At 38.2% G+C, this 15,351-nt stretch overlaps 2 protein-coding genes across 8 annotated transcripts; both read left to right on the top strand.

Moving 5' to 3' along the window:
* The first annotated feature begins 778 nt into the window (after positions 1 to 778).
* jakmip2 (janus kinase and microtubule interacting protein 2) lies at positions 779 to 11,368 on the top strand. 6 transcript variants are annotated; one of them, XR_013329730.1, is made up of 24 exons: positions 779 to 922; positions 3,884 to 4,131; positions 4,238 to 4,492; positions 4,585 to 4,827; positions 4,953 to 5,162; positions 5,535 to 5,633; positions 5,717 to 5,872; positions 5,943 to 6,083; positions 6,219 to 6,275; positions 6,537 to 6,656; positions 6,835 to 6,963; positions 7,225 to 7,308; positions 7,995 to 8,057; positions 8,170 to 8,268; positions 8,605 to 8,706; positions 8,791 to 8,844; positions 8,931 to 8,996; positions 9,074 to 9,142; positions 9,214 to 9,291; positions 9,369 to 9,419; positions 9,512 to 9,664; positions 9,730 to 9,795; positions 10,583 to 10,920; positions 11,031 to 11,368. XR_013329730.1 is itself a non-coding variant. In XM_077739889.1 (24 exons), the coding sequence occupies exons 2-23, from the start codon at positions 4,003 to 4,005 to the stop codon at positions 10,000 to 10,002; spliced, it is 2,475 nt and encodes an 824-aa protein (XP_077596015.1). In that variant the 5' UTR covers positions 779 to 922; positions 3,884 to 4,002; the 3' UTR covers positions 10,003 to 10,028; positions 10,583 to 10,731. The 6 variants fall into 6 exon arrangements, 5 of the variants coding, with proteins under 5 accessions (XP_077596015.1, XP_077596016.1, XP_077596012.1 ...); XM_077739889.1 differs by lacking the exon at positions 11,031 to 11,368 and adding an exon at positions 9,952 to 10,028 and having other exon boundaries at positions 10,583 to 10,731; XM_077739890.1 differs by lacking the exon at positions 11,031 to 11,368 and adding an exon at positions 9,952 to 10,028 and having other exon boundaries at positions 5,717 to 5,863; positions 10,583 to 10,731.
* On the top strand, positions 11,042 to 15,315 carry LOC144212215 (uncharacterized). 2 transcript variants are annotated; one of them, XM_077739906.1, is made up of 4 exons: positions 11,042 to 11,186; positions 12,065 to 12,357; positions 13,250 to 13,533; positions 14,048 to 15,315. In XM_077739906.1, the coding sequence occupies exons 3-4, from the start codon at positions 13,264 to 13,266 to the stop codon at positions 14,078 to 14,080; spliced, it is 303 nt and encodes a 100-aa protein (XP_077596032.1). In that variant the 5' UTR covers positions 11,042 to 11,186; positions 12,065 to 12,357; positions 13,250 to 13,263; the 3' UTR covers positions 14,081 to 15,315. The 2 variants fall into 2 exon arrangements, with proteins under 2 accessions (XP_077596032.1, XP_077596031.1); XM_077739905.1 differs by having other exon boundaries at positions 14,111 to 15,315.
* Positions 15,316 to 15,351: the final 36 nt, after the last annotated feature.

Raw genomic sequence — 15,351 nt, forward strand, 5'->3', positions numbered from 1 at the left:
TGGATATTTCAATGAGACAACGATCCTCTACCATGCTCACACTCTAAAAGGGAACTATTGCATAGAAAAAAGTATACAATTATTGACTGTTATCTCTGTGATGTCAACATCAAGTGTGTGTTTGTTTTAAATATATTGTAAGTTCATTTTTGTTGTGCATCTATGTTCTGGGGGGAAATGATAGTGTGCATTGGTAGTATACGGAAAATACTGTTAAGAAGAGAAAGAGAACAAAACACAATCCATAGACAGAGTCCGGTGGAAACCTATGCTTTGGTCTGATGAGTTCAACTTTTACATCTTTGGTTTTAACTGCTGGGTCTTCTTGTGAAAAGGTGAATAGATGGATATCTACATGTTTAGGTTGTCACTGTGAAAATTGGAGGACATGTGATGACCTGGGGATATTTTGCAGATAAGATAACCTCTACAGTCACCAGACTTAAACACAATAAAGATATGATGGTGTGACCTGGACCGAAGACTGAAAGGAAAAGGGACCAACCAACAAGTGCTAAACATTCCTGGACTTTTGGAAAACCATTTCAGGTGAGATAACATGCACCAGAAGGGGAACTAAAGTGACTAGAATAACAAAATATGCATTCATGTACATATTTCACCTATTTTCTGTTCACTAAGTACATAACCTCTCCTGTCCATTCCTAATTTCGATCCCTTTAGTAACAAGCTCCAAATTTCAAAGTCGTGGTGGACTGCAGCGGAAGCCAGTGATCTCATCATTGGCGACGTGAAGAACAAGGCGGTGCTTAGCTTCAGCATCACTATCCTCCTCATCATCACCTCATCGGGCCGACTGCTGATGATGATGCTGACATCTTTTTTCTCCATCTAAACACGTCCAAAACACCCCATGAAGTGCGCATCATTCCTATTTGGACATCTCGCCATGAACTGTGAGGTAAGATGACATGCAGCGTTTTGCACGTACGAGATGCACTCGGTTGACGCGTAGCGTGTGGCTTTTCTGCTACTAGCGGGCCTTTTAGATGGGAAAACATGTTTTAGGACCCTTTATGTGCTGCAAACGACTTGATCCGAATAGACAGTACGTAGATCTATATCATCAAAGCTGTGGGGACTCACGATCAACGCGGGGGTTTGCACTATTTAGCCCGAAGCTGCGGGTTAGCCCGCATATCGGAAGTGGGAGACATATCGGCCTGCATGCGCGGATGACGTCACAAGGAAGGATGGGGGAGTGCTTAATGGCCATTTTCAGAAACATAATGGGGATTGCACGTATCGATGTGGCCATGCATTAGCTAGTTGCGGGGATGCTCAGCCTTTCTGCATTGGGATGCCACGCTAATTTAAGCAAGCTCACAATGATGCACACAAGAGGATGATGTTTGGATAGGCGAAAATGTTAGTGACTGCCCCCACATGTCTGGGGGGATGGCACACTGGTCTCATTTTATGGTCCCCATATTTAAAGAAATACATATTTTTAAGGTTTAGCACATATTAAGGCAATTGCATCGCTACATGAGCCTGTAATACGGTAAGGAATGGGTATTTATACACACAGATGGGTTGTAAATAATCCAATCTTCCACTGTGTCAATAAAGCGTGTCCACAGCTTTATTTCCATGTTAATGATTTGCTTGATTTTAATGTAATGGATGAGTTTACATTTTAAAAGCAAACGTTTGGTCGAATTCAATACATTTTATTTGTCTTAATTACATGTATTTGTTGTATTCGTTAATAATATTTATCCATTCATTTTCCGGATTGCTTACCCTTGCCTGGGGGTAGAAACCCAGAATTGGTAGCCAGCCAATTGCATGTTCTTTCTTGATATGTTGTTATATTCTTTGGTATAAAATATATAAGTTTAATGAAATAAATGATAAAAATAAAGAAGAAGAAATAATTTTAAAAAAACATATAGGTGGTTGCACCTAATTGCGTGTATTATGTTTTAATTTGGGATTTTTATATAGAAATGTCTTCCACAAAATACTTACTGCATAATGTGGATTAAGAAGAAAATTGTTGAGTAGTTAAGAAAATCAAGATTATACTAAATGCTTTTAGTGGTGTAGCTGTCACTTATGTGACAGGATGATCCGTGGAATTACGTCATCATTGGCACAAAAGGTTTTGGGAGGTGGGAGAATAAGAAATTGCTTTTCTGGTTGTTTTGGCCAAATTGTTTGACCTCTTGGACTTGCGCATTTTGTTCCAAACCTAATTGGTGCTGGGATTTAGTTTATACAGTGTGTGCGTGAAACAGGGTTTGATTTTCTTCCTTGACTATGCTCATAACAGATAACATTTATCTTAAAATATTCTGTGCTATTCACTTATCACCTATCCTCGCCTTTTGTCACAATAGTGTTTAATAATTTTAATCTACTCATAATACTTTACTGATGTGGACAGTGAGGGTTGCTAGATTTTGTCAGATAGAAGCCAAAAGGCTACAGTATATAGTTTTATTTAATCATCTGTTCAAAAAATACACTTTTCATTGTTATGTGCATTATGTTATGATATTCTTTGTTATGCTCACCTATGCATCCACAATGGCAGTACCATTAAGTCTGTTATTTTGTCCATCATTTCTCCATCCCCATCAGACCTGCCTTGAAAAGTGTTTTTTAACATCAACCGATTTTTATGTCTAGAAATGAAGGGACAATTTTTAACCCACCTGGTCAGATTTGTTTCATTTCTTGCCAGAAAAGCCTTCTGACAATTTTGGACACTTGCCAGTAATTTACTATCGAAGATGAACTATGACAGTAATCAGCCTTGGAAAACACAGGCAATTCATATCTGGTTTTTGCTGCTCTGAATGGTTTCTGGGTTAATACCGTATTAGTAGTCATGGTAAATGGTGGCTGCTTTTATATGAAGGTGTTGAACATGGCTGGACCAAAATGATGACTCATAACCTTCAAAGTTTTTACACACGTATGATTAAGGTCATATTGACCCAGCAATCACAAGAGAGGACATCTTGTGGCCAGTACTTCTATATATGATTTTCCATTGGATAACAAGGAGAAGAAAAAACATTTAAAAAAACCAAATAGTGCTGTAATATTAAGTGAATGACAGGTGCAAACTATCACCAAAATTTGCTTTCAAACCTAACAAATCAACACAGGCATATTAGAGACAGGACATGAACAGGTTAGTTATAAGAAGAACTTTGCTTCATTTCCAAACCTGGCAGAATCAACATTATTTTCTGACAAGAGAACTCCAGAGTTCTTTGCACATTTACACCCAGGGTTCCTTTGGAAAGATTCCACAAGAATGACTTTAAAAAGTGCATGAAAGAGCATGTGACCACCGTTTTGTTTTAAATCTGTGTTGCAAAATCTTTTAAGCAATGTTATGTAATTTGATCTCTCTCTTTAAATCTTTGTATCATTCCATTCATGCAGGGGATTAAAGGAGCAGATAACTCAAATGACTCGAATTAGAAACGCAACAAGCGGCAGATTTCATAAAAACATTGGACTGACAACTTCCTGGAAAATGTCATTGATATTGTGCATCGATAACATCTTGGTACAGAATTAATATGAGCTTGTTTTTTGATCCGTGGTTAACATACAGTACAAAATGATCAATTGTCATTTTTCCAAATTCTTAGAATAGTAATGCAAGGAAATGTTCTTTGCAATTGAAATCGGGTCATGGACCATTTATTTACTAAATGCAATATTGGAATTTTATGGAGTAATGTGTATTTGTATGCTGTACATTGAGCAACACATGAGGATTTAGGTTTTTCTTGGATCTCTAAGGGGAGGGACTACTTTTAAGGCAATATATATTGATACTATATTCTTTTCTGTAACTGAAAATCTGTTTTAAACCACATTTATCCTCATCCAGGACCTTTGCCTAACAGGAGAATGAAGAAGAGGCGAAACAGGAAGCCTTGGCACCATTGTGAACATTTCTGTGAAGTTTCCATGAACCTATCAGAAGTGACAGTATAGAAGATTGAATCCATGGCCAAAAAAGTGCGTGCAAAGGGCGAGAAGCCCGAAGTCCTCATTTCTGCCTTGCAGGCAGCCAATGAGGATCTCAGATCTAAGCTGACTGATATTCAAATTGAACTGCACCAGGAAAAATGCAAGGTACAGTAAAACAAAAAGAATACCATTCATTAATTTAAAAAATATATATATAATAATGACCCAATGTCTATTTGCATTGATATCACTTCTTTTCCATGTGCAATAGGTGAGCAAGCTGGACCGCGACAAAGTTCAGGAAGTGAAGCGAGTGCGGGAGCAGGAGCAGCATCGTCACACAGCAATGCTGACAGAGCAACGGGCCAAATGGCATGAAGAAAAACAAAAAGATCTACAGGCTCTTCGAGAAAATCTGACCCGTCAGCATGAGCAAGAACTGGCCCGCCATGCCAAAATTAAAGACCAAGAGAACCAGAGGCTCAAGACTGCACTCAGCGCCATCCGGGATGGAAGCGGCGAGAAGGTGAACTGCAAATGTTTGATTGTTTCTAGTAAAACAGGAAAATAATTCTTTATTTTCTTGTAAATGAACTTAAATCAAATCTGTGTCATTAGGTGCGCACTGCATTGACTCTGGAAGCCAAGGAGGATGCTCGCCGCTTTTTCGACCAGGAGAGAGTGAAGCTCCTCCAAGAGATTATTGAGCTTAAGTCATCTAAAAAGCAGACTGATGAGGCTCTCAGCAATATGATTCAGGCGGACAAGATGAAGGCCGGGGATCTTCGAGTAGAGCACCAGCAGCACCAAGAACAGATCTCTAAAATCAAGTGGGATTGCGAAAAGGACATTCGGAGACTGGTAATGCCGTTTTAAACTAAATTCACTAGATGGGCACTATAATAATAATTGCAATTCAGTCCTTAGTAACTTAGATGTTTCAATTCTATCTGAATAATTCAGTTTTTGTTTTTGTCATGTTACAGGTGGATGAAATCAAAGCGAAAGATCGCACCATCTTCGCCCTGGAAAAGGAGATGGAATCAGCGACAGGGTTCCTTCAGAAGCTGCAGCTTCAGAAGGATGCGTTGGATGAGCAACTCTTCCTGGTCAAGGAGGCCGAGTGTGGTGCCGGAAGCCCCAAAAGAGAGATCCCGGGTCGAGTGGCAGATGGCGCAGAGCACTGTGGAAGTCCTGTAAGTACCCTTTTTAAACAGACCTATAAGAAGCCTGCACTAAACCTCAATTGAGGCAACTGTTTTCATACATACTTATAATTTTGACAGCGGACCGCTTATTAACGATATGATTGATTGCGCCGCCATAGTTTTGTACACGTTATCTGTGTCTGATTCATTTTCTGACATGTGACTGCTTATGGGGCCTTCATGTCTGCACATCCATCGAGAAAGCATGATATAATCATAGCCTTAAGGACCAGTGAAAGCCCCTTTTTTATTTTTTTGTCAGTCAAAATACTTTACTGGAAGTGAGATTATTTGCAGGATTGTGATGATAGATAAGACTTCAGGTTTTGTTCTTCATTTTTTTGGATTGATATCTAACAGGATCTGAGGAGAAATCAGAGGCGCCTGGCTGAGCTCAATTCCACAATCCGCAAGCTGGAGGACCGAAATTCCATTTTGGTCGATGAAAGGAATGAACTTGTAAGTCGATTCTTGACTTCACCTTATCTCACCTCAACTTTTCTTTACCGAAAAAAAAAATGATTTACTGTTTCTCTGACCAGCTGAAACGTGTGCGTGAGTCAGAGAAACAATGCAAACCACTCTTGGACAAGAACAAGATTCTTAGTAAGCGCAATGATGATCTAACATTGACGATCCAGAAGCTGGAGGAAAAAGCAAGGAATCTGGCCAAAGAGAACCTTGAGATGGTTAGCAATGTGTGTCATGAACATTTTCTACAGCTTAATCAAGCCACAAATATCCTGAATCTGTTATTATATTGTTTAGAAAGAAAAGATGGGCTCCCAGCCACCACTAAAGAAGCCCAAGTCTTTGAATGACCTGGACCAAGCCCACGATGACCAGGAAATAGCTTTTCTCAGGCTTCAAGTCCTGGAGCAGCAGAGCATGATTGACGAGCTTGCAAGAGTATGTTTATTTCGTAAAGGAGGCTCGTGACCGTAACCACATGATTATTTACCCAGGCCATGTCTCATTTTAAGCATTAAAATGGAAGATAACAGAAATGGCATTACATTGATTTGAATTCTTCTTTGGTTCCAGGACAGAGAGAAACTGCTACGAAAAAGAAGGCATAAAAGGAGCAACAGGCCAATTAAGGTATGAATGGTATACTTGAGCCCGAGCATACCATATCTTCTAGAAGTTCTCGCACAAAATCCCAATGAAGGATTATTCATTCATTCATTTTCATCAAGTTCGGATCCAGTTATCGCCAACCATCGTCTTGGTGGCTGTAAATAAAACCACCTGGCAAATCTGCTACTGCTATCGATGAATGAACATAATGGAGCATTGTGTAATATTTATAAACAGTGCATTTCATGAGGAGGAACCTTCAAGGCTCACTTTTTTTTGCAGAGGCATATTGTTGTGGATACATTTTTTGGATATGATGAAGAGTCAATGGATTCTGAATCATCCTCTGTGGCTTCTTTCCGCACGGATCGGACACCAGCTACTGATGAAGATCTGGATCAGGTGATTATTTGGATTTTTTTTATCTTTTAGGTATATTCATTTGACTCCAATTTCCTCCAATATTCTTAAAAGTGACGGTTTTTTGTCTATGTTTGCCTGCAAGTGACAAATATACAATTTGGAACCGGAAATTGCTCCCGAGGTTACCTGAATTTTTATTGTTTTTTTCTTTTGCCAGGGTCTGGCTAATGAGGAGTCTGAACTGCGGTTCCGTCAACTGACCAGGGAGTATCAGGCTTTACAGCGAGCATATGCCCTTTTGCAAGAACAAAAGGGTGGGATATTAGATGCTGAGATGGAAGCTAAGGTATCAAATGCATTTCCAAGCTGCTCTGGTATGGGTTAAAGTTAAATTATAGTGCATAGGAAAGTAATAAAAGTAGCATAGTTTATGACTATCAGCAAACACGTGTATGTTGGTTAAGTAAATCTGGCAAATAGTGACAATGTAGAAAAATTATGTGGTGTTTGCATGTTCTCCCTGTATTTCTTTTATTCCCCAGTACATTTGTTGGCCTGTAGATGTGAAAATGTAATAGTACACTAAGGTATTTTGTTGATGTTACAGGCTCAGGAACAACTCCAAGCAGACATACTCAGATATAAGGCCAAAATAGAAGATTTGGAGAGGGAGCTAACCACAAAGGGTCAGGTACGATTCCAGCAAAAACACGTTTATGGATGAAAATGCATAATCGGATAGCAATTCTCACGTGATTGAAATCATAGGAGTTTGGCGGCGACAATTGTTTCGAGTGTAATTCGCTTTATACATATCACATGAAACTACTTGTGTTTTTCCCTATGTTGTTTACTATGAATGAGGCGCTTATAGTAAAGCAGTCTACATTAAATTGAGAAAATGGAACAAACAATTGGTGGCGGTCATAATTGTATTTTGATCTTTCAAACTCTGAGACTAATTTCTAACTCTAATAAAGAAATAACTGTAACATACGTATTTAACTTAAATGGTTGCCAGTACTTATTTTTGCACTAAGCCAGATTTACAGTTAAAAAGAACCAATGTTCTGTCTATTGGGAATTTTGAGAAGTAGCTGAGAGCTGATTTATAATAATTCATCCATTGAATGGAAAGCTCCGATCTTTCAATGTTGTCAAAACACTAAAATTTTGCAGCCTATCATACTCCAAAAGTACCGATTGTACATTTCAGCTCCATTACAGGAACATTTTAATCTTTTAGATAGTTTTAGTTATTTAAAATCCTGACAGCAGACGTGAAAACTACATTGACGTACATTTTTTTTAATTGCTTTAAAGATTTCTTACATGAGAGAGTGTCAACTATGACAAGTTCCTTTCTGTTCCACTCAGGATTCCCAATGGGTGGAGGAGAAGCAGCTGTTCTTACGAAGAAATCATGAACTTTTAGAAAAGGTGGATTATTTTTTGTTATACTGATTTAGGACTAATCAGTCTGGGAATGCAAATACTTAATGTTTTATGGACATCATCAAATTATGTTGAAAAAAAACGGTGCTGTTTTCAGGTGGAAAAAGTGGAGACGGAGTCTAGCCGTGTTCTGCAGGAGCTCCAAGACTCCAAAGACCAGAATGAACTATTAGAATTCAGAATCCTTGAACTAGAGGTGAGCCTGCAATACTTGAAGAAGCATTCAGCCTAAAGGAATGTCCCATCCTGACTTGTATTAACTTCACTACGGTGGTAAAAAAAAAAAATCCTCATAAAGTCAGCCATATAACTAACTTCATGTTATATGATCATGCCATTCATTCGTCTTCCACGCATCCTCGTAAAGGTTGCCGGGGTTTCCCGGAGGCAGAATAGTACACCCTAAACCGGTCACCAGTCAGTCCTAGGGCACACAGAGAAACAAATGACCATTCACCATTGTGTTTCATTCGTTTATAGAAATAATGTTACATTCCTGTAATTTAACTACAATATTAATTTATGGGTACAGGAGCGAGAAAGAAGGTCACCTCCTTTCAACCACCTGAGGATGCACCCCTTCTCTGAGGGAGTCAGTGCACTTCAGATCTACTGTATGAAGGAGGGTGTAAAGGTATGCCATATTGTAAATTTATATTGTGTAACAGTAAAATGGGCAGTGAACTGCAACCTTTATAACTCCATATTTCTTTTTCAGGATGTATGCATACCAGATCTGATCAAACTTTTAGATATCCTTGGAGACAACGGGGTAATTCACAATTCATATCATTAGGATTTATTGGATTGAAATTTGACATGTGTTTAATCATGCAAATGTTTTTATTTCTTTATTAGAACTTAAGAAATGAAGAACAAGTGGCCATAATTCAGGCCAGCACCGTTTTGTCGTTAGCAGAAAAGGTCAGAAGAGGCAAAACTGTTTGACAATTGAGCTTTTTCCACTTTCATGCTAAATGGTAATATTTGCTGCTCTCTAGTGGATTCAACAGATTGAAGGGACTGAGGCAGCACTCCACCAGAAAATGATGGACTTGGAGATAGAGATGGTAATTAGCACCTTTCAAAAATACTATCTATACTCAAGGTAACAATAACATTGAATTTTCACACTTTACAGGAGATGTTCTGTAAACAGAAAGGATACCTGGAGGAGGAACTAGACTATAGAAAACAAGCCCTGGACCAGGCCTACATGGTAAGAAGGTGTGCTAGAAGAAACATCATTTTACGCCAAAGAATCATCTTGATTGTATTTGTTTTTCTTTTTAACAGCAAATTCAGGAGTTGGAGGCAACATTATACAACGCCCTGCAGCAGGATAAGGTCATTTAACCTCACATTAAGTCACAAATTCCCCAATGCACAAGGCTTTTAGCCAAAGATGTTTATTGATGCGTTTAATTCTGATCTGATAGGTGATTAAATACGGCGAGCCCTTGGACGAGCTACAGCGGGATGAGCTGCGGACTGCGGTGGAAAAACTAAGGAGGCAAATGCTGAGGAAGAGTCGAGAGTATGACTGTCAGATCATGCAAGAAAGGATGGAGCTACTGCACCAGGCACACCAGGTACATTCACAGTATATTGAAGTATGGTGCACAATATCATCCCAATTATCTGCCTATGTTTTTAGAGAATTCGCGATCTTGAGGACAAGACTGAAATGCAAAGGAGGCAAATTAAAGATCTTGAGGAGAAGGTAAATTTGTACTGCTTTAACTCTTTGTTGAAAATATTGTTGACATCCAGCGTTCCTCTTTGTGTGTTCCTGATGTGACTAACATACTGCATGTGCCTCTAATTCTCTCACTTTCTCTCTTCTTTCTTTCTGTATTTCTGCTTTCTTTCCTTGCAGTTTTTGTTTCTATTCTTGTTCTTTTCTCTTGCCTTTATCCTTTGGCCTTGAGGTCTTTGGCAGGTCCCATAGCAGAGGTAAGTTTTTGGGCATGGTACTAATATTTTATTCCTAAAATAAGAGGTCTGCAACTACTATGATTTTTCAGCCTCGTTTCCATCAAGTGACCATTAACTGTCTCAATATCTATACTGTCCTGTAAGCAGAAGAACAATCTGCTCTTAGTGGAAGTTGTTTCATTTTGGGGCATTTTCCAACTTTTTGGAGCAAAATGCAACAACTCCAAAGACTGGATTAGTCAGCTTGATGGAAACAGGCCACATTCTATTGACTAGAACAGCTCCAATCATCACTAATGCAACATTAGAAATGTTTTTTAAGGCAAAATTATGGTATTTAGTGATACATTTGGTTTTCTAAAACCTAGTTTACTCCCTATCATCCGCATTTTATGTTTTCTCTTGCCCTTTTTTTTCATTTTCATATTGTACGGTGGTTATGTTAGCTTGGACATGATCACTCAGTTTATTTTACTGTAGTGATAATCATATTTGATAATCACTCGTGTTATTCAAATATTTAATTATTTTATTGGTAAAACCTAATTCTACTGTTTTCTATTTTTTGGCAGGTGGTGCATCTGCTCAGAAATCATGTTGGTCACGGCTGTTGTGTTCTTTATTATCCATCCAAGTGTGGTGAAGCAGCAGTGGCTGTTTGTGTGGTGACTGTATATAAGTCAATTGGATGTTGGCAATGGACTCACTTTTATTTTGTATTCATTGATTTTTTTTTTGTTTTGTTCATGTGGGTCTCTCAGGACACACGACTGCAAGAACAATACACACTCATGAGAATTCAAAGACATGCACATGCATTTGCATGTAGACGCACATCTATGTGGACAAACATGCTTTGACAAATCCAAAACCAAAGCCTGGGAAGTCAACAATGTCTCTGCTATGCAGGGTAATAGTAATAATCTTAACATTATTTGTGTGTCAACCATCTTTGTTTATGGGAATTGAACAGAGGAGAAGAAAAGCACCCACCCACAGCTTATGTTTTCCTCTTTCAAGCTTAAAATGATAGAAAAGGAAGTCAAACAGGTCCAAAGGAAAGTGCACAGACACTGGAAGCTACTCAGGTTGGAAGACTCAAACAACTGGGGAGACTTTAAAGTTACGGGATTGTCAACGTTCTTCAGAGTTTTCCTCCAAAAGCTAGCAGATGAAGTAAGTAATCTTGACTCTGTGGTTTTATTGGGTTCTTTTTTTTTTCTTTTGAAACAGCTCGCCAGCAGTCATTTCCAAACATATTTGGTCTTTTTATGTACATTTAAGCCATTTCTTTCACATTGTTTTGTGTGTGGCAATTGTATATTTTTAAAAATTGTCCAAAACGAACTGTGATGATGGTTGCAAGTATTTTTTTTTTCTTTAGACATAATAATTGGAAAAGAAGTTGAATGCAAATGATTTCCCCCTCCTTTTTGGTCTTTTACCATGCAGTCACCTTTTTAGACCAGACGAGGGCAGACTTGTTTCACATTCACATAGATTGAATCTCCCTTTAAAATTTGAATCATCTGACTTGTAAATATTGCCAAACTTTTTTTTTATTATTGTAAATCTTGATTAGCTACAGACAAAAGAATTATCTAGACGAAACTAATGATTTTCATATTATGACTGCCCTTATTTTTGCTAACTACAAGTTAAAACTAACAACCCCCCAGGCTTATTCTGTCCCTAAACCTCAACCCAGTCCCTGCAATATGGAAGGAATGATGCCATTCTGATCTTCTGCATTGGTGCATGTGCACCTCTTATTGGCCTCACGTTCCATTAATGACTTTACGGGGAATGACCGAGGCTATTTTTGTGCAAACTTTGCTGACAAGCATTTGCCTTAAATGCATTTCCTCCAATATTTCACTTGTACATTCTAGGCCCCCAATGATACCATGTTTTGTTTATTTCCCCCAGGTCGTTGATATTATTGTGTAATGTATATTTAAATCTATATATTTTGTTTTTATCTCACAGAGGAACCTTTTTTAAAAAAAAATCTGTTTTCCGATAGAAATTGAATCCCGCTCCTCCTTTCCCAGATTAAATAAAGTCAAACAAGACTTTGCCTTTGTTGGATGACACGTGGACTTGTAGTGAATGTGTTCAGTTCGAGAAGGTATAACCCTCATGACAAATTTCATCAAAATACAAATTGAATTAGATGGACGAAAGGGGCAATGACTTTTTGTCCTGAGACATTAATGTTCCTCATGGCTGACGAGTGTAAAGTGCAATGGTGCGTAATGGAGTCAGTTGGGCAAATCCACCACCACTGGTACTCTGAGAGCTGCCACCAAAGGCCTCATAGCAACAGGGACCTTCAGAGAAGTGGGTAAGTGGGCCAAATACGCACACACATGTCAAGTGGAGTTAATTTTAGCTGAATGTAAGAAAGGACCACTTTGACTTTTACAAATATCTCCTAATGTCTAATGGCTCAATAGTGAATGGACTGTAAATTCATATGCAAACTATTAGTCTGTCTTCCAGGAAAACAAATCTCTCTGATGCTAACAGGGTGTTGTCTAGCAACAGAACATAAACAGAGTGGGCAGCTGCTTCCGCCTGTTGTCCAGCGTTGCCAGATGCTCATACAATCAAGTTAGAGAAAATGCAGTCTGCAGATGAAGTCCAACTCAGTCCAGTTCATTTAAAAAGGAAAAAAAATAGGCCTACCATTTTAAAAACAAGACATTCTTGTAACAAGTCAAAACAACCAAAATCTTAATCATACTTTGGAACAAGGTTTTAATCTACTTATGAAAATTTGTAATTTTCAACATTCACCATTTTAACCTTTCAATACACAACATGGGTAAAAAATAATAACATGCAAATATCAAAACTGTAGCTGTTCACTATGTAAGAAAGAATAATAATCATTTGTGCTGAACCAAACCCAGATATTTACTCCAGATACTCCAAATATTATGATTCACAGATATCTCTTAGCCAAATAAAAATAAGAAAGGGAAAAATTAATTGATTAAAACAAGTTATTTGAAAAATACTTTGAACACTGAATGCTGAAATTAATTTGTTATAGAAAATTAAATTATGTGTCCCATCCTGTGCCACAAAATGTTAAACTAGTCACACATTTCTTTTCCTTTGTGCGATATTTTAGTACAGCAAACAGCCACTATTCTGCAGTTCATCTTTTTTCCACACCCGCACACGCATCCAGACAGCCACCTTCACTGTCCCCTCTCTTGTGTCCCCAGTGCAGGCGTGCATCATGGCAGAGCACAGGGAAAAGACCCAAGACGACTTACCCGTGTACCTGGCCCGGCCTACTTCTACAAACCAAAGGGTTCGACAAAAATTTGGCGGCATGTTCTGCAGCGTGAGAGATGCCTTTGAGGGTAAGACTCTAGACTTTGATTCCCTCAGTGTGGGTCAGAAGAGGACCCCCAGGGCCTCAATCTCAATTGGAACAGACGTCGGTTCTCAGGACGAGCCAGCCAACAAGGAGACGGAAACTCTTCAAAGCCCACAGTTTGAGAAGGTGAGCATCCAGCATGTATTCATCGTGTACATATGACTACTACTGCCTTGGGACCAACCCGTAAAATGTTTTTGACATGCCATTGTAAATGCATGCAATAGTTCAGTTGCTTAACAAGTGTTTACAATACATAGACTTGTTATGAATGGAATTAGTTCTCTAATATTTGTCTGTACATTTATGAGCACAAACCTCAATGCAATTTCACAATACATGCCACAAATCCCAAGAATACAGTGCCATATACAGTACACTATTCAAGTAAATACTGTATATTCTTTCAAAACCATATCTATTGATTAATTATTTTGCATGTAGAATTGTATCCATTTACTCATCTATACATTGTACAAGCAGATCTGTATATGATCTTGCTCTGGAAATTTTAAATATCATCAGGGTGGCACAGGCTTCGATAATATAGAGCTGTATTCATGTGAGGGGTTTAATTTCTTAGAAAACACTTTGTGATAGAATTATGTTCTTCATTATGTTTTTGTTTATTTCATTACAGCTAAGCAAAACGTTTGTGATAACACCAGGATGACTTGACAGATGTGTGTACATCTGTTGACAGGTGACAGAACATGCTGGATTCATGGTGGATAGAAGTTGACAAATCAGTCCTGAACAGATTATAACCCATGCTATGCGCAGCATTTTTACGTTTTGTACGAGCCAACACTGCTGTAAAACACATTACATCTTATTATTCAGCATTTAAGTCATCCTAATGCTGCTTCCGCAGTTCAAATAACCTTAGACTAACCCTAGTGCTGTAAGTTGTCAGAGTGAGGACGAAGCAGTCCACCTCAAATGTATTAAAAACGCTGAGGATGGTCGAACAAAGTGTCAGCAATGTGTCACTGAGTCAAAATTCAAGAATGTTTAAATGCTACAAGACAGCTCATCTTATGTAACCAGAAAAGTTTTAATCAGCAGTGTGATGTCATCAACATAACAATAACAAATAAGAATAAATTCTAACTATTAATTAAACACTTAAAGTCAACAGGAACATACTGTACTGTACACACATACATTTATAGTGTAGACCCTGACATGGGTTTCAGTATTTGTTTAAACATGTGTGCATTAAAGCTGATGAGTGAGTAATGTAGGAAAGATCTTGTGAAGAGAAAGCAAGGACTGGTGTTTCATGGGCCCAAACAATAGAGTCACATGGCTTCATTAGGGGGCATCCAGAGTGTGTGTTGATAGATTATAGAATGTGGGTGTGGCAATGTGCTGGAGAGCATCTGTGACAGCTGCTACATCATTTCACCCCTCCTCCATTTAAAAGAAACAGAGAGAATCTCGGCAAAATAGTCATCAAATAACTGATGATGATGTGATTTGTTTCTTCTTATTTCGGAATATATAAACCTAACATATACCCTATGTGCGCACATTATAATTGCAATATTCATTTGGGGAAGGAATATGAAATGAAAATCAGACATAGGCATTGTCGTCATCATTGACTTGACAAAAAGGTGGTCTTTTTATGCTAAACTTGTATTCAATTTTTCAAACAACGTATAATCTGTACCCCTCAAAAAGTTACTTTCTTGGACTAACTAAAAGGTAAATTCAAAATAAAACAGTGAAAATGCTACTATTTACGCATCCTACGTCAAAACATTCAACAATATATGTTGCCTTTGTTATGTACTTTTTAATGTGTCTATGTTTAAATATTGATTTTTGCATTGTGAGTGCATTCAAGTGGATAACGACTTTGATATTGCAAAGGTGGACCTCGCCCCTAAATGAGTCAAATGATCAATAATTAATGTCTACTTTTCCATATGGATA

Source organism: Stigmatopora nigra, chromosome 19, assembly GCF_051989575.1.
Source record: "Stigmatopora nigra isolate UIUO_SnigA chromosome 19, RoL_Snig_1.1, whole genome shotgun sequence".
NCBI lineage: Eukaryota > Metazoa > Chordata > Actinopteri > Syngnathiformes > Syngnathidae > Stigmatopora > Stigmatopora nigra.

Bases quoted from the DNA above. Each gene is read 5' to 3' on its own strand.
- jakmip2 (XM_077739886.1), top strand. From the start codon at position 4,003: ATGGCCAAAAAAGTGCGTGCAAAGGGCGAGAAGCCCGAAGTCCTCATT. The intron at 6,084-6,218 runs GTATGTTTATTT...CTTTGGTTCCAG, and splicing joins TGATTGACGAGCTTGCAAGA to GACAGAGAGAAACTGCTACG. The intron at 8,269-8,604 runs GTGAGCCTGCAA...TTATGGGTACAG, and splicing joins TCAGAATCCTTGAACTAGAG to GAGCGAGAAAGAAGGTCACC.
- LOC144212215 (XM_077739905.1), top strand. From the start codon at position 13,264: ATGGCAGAGCACAGGGAAAAGACCCAAGACGACTTACCCGTGTACCTG. The intron at 13,534-14,110 runs GTGAGCATCCAG...ATCTGTTGACAG, and splicing joins AAAGCCCACAGTTTGAGAAG to GTGACAGAACATGCTGGATT.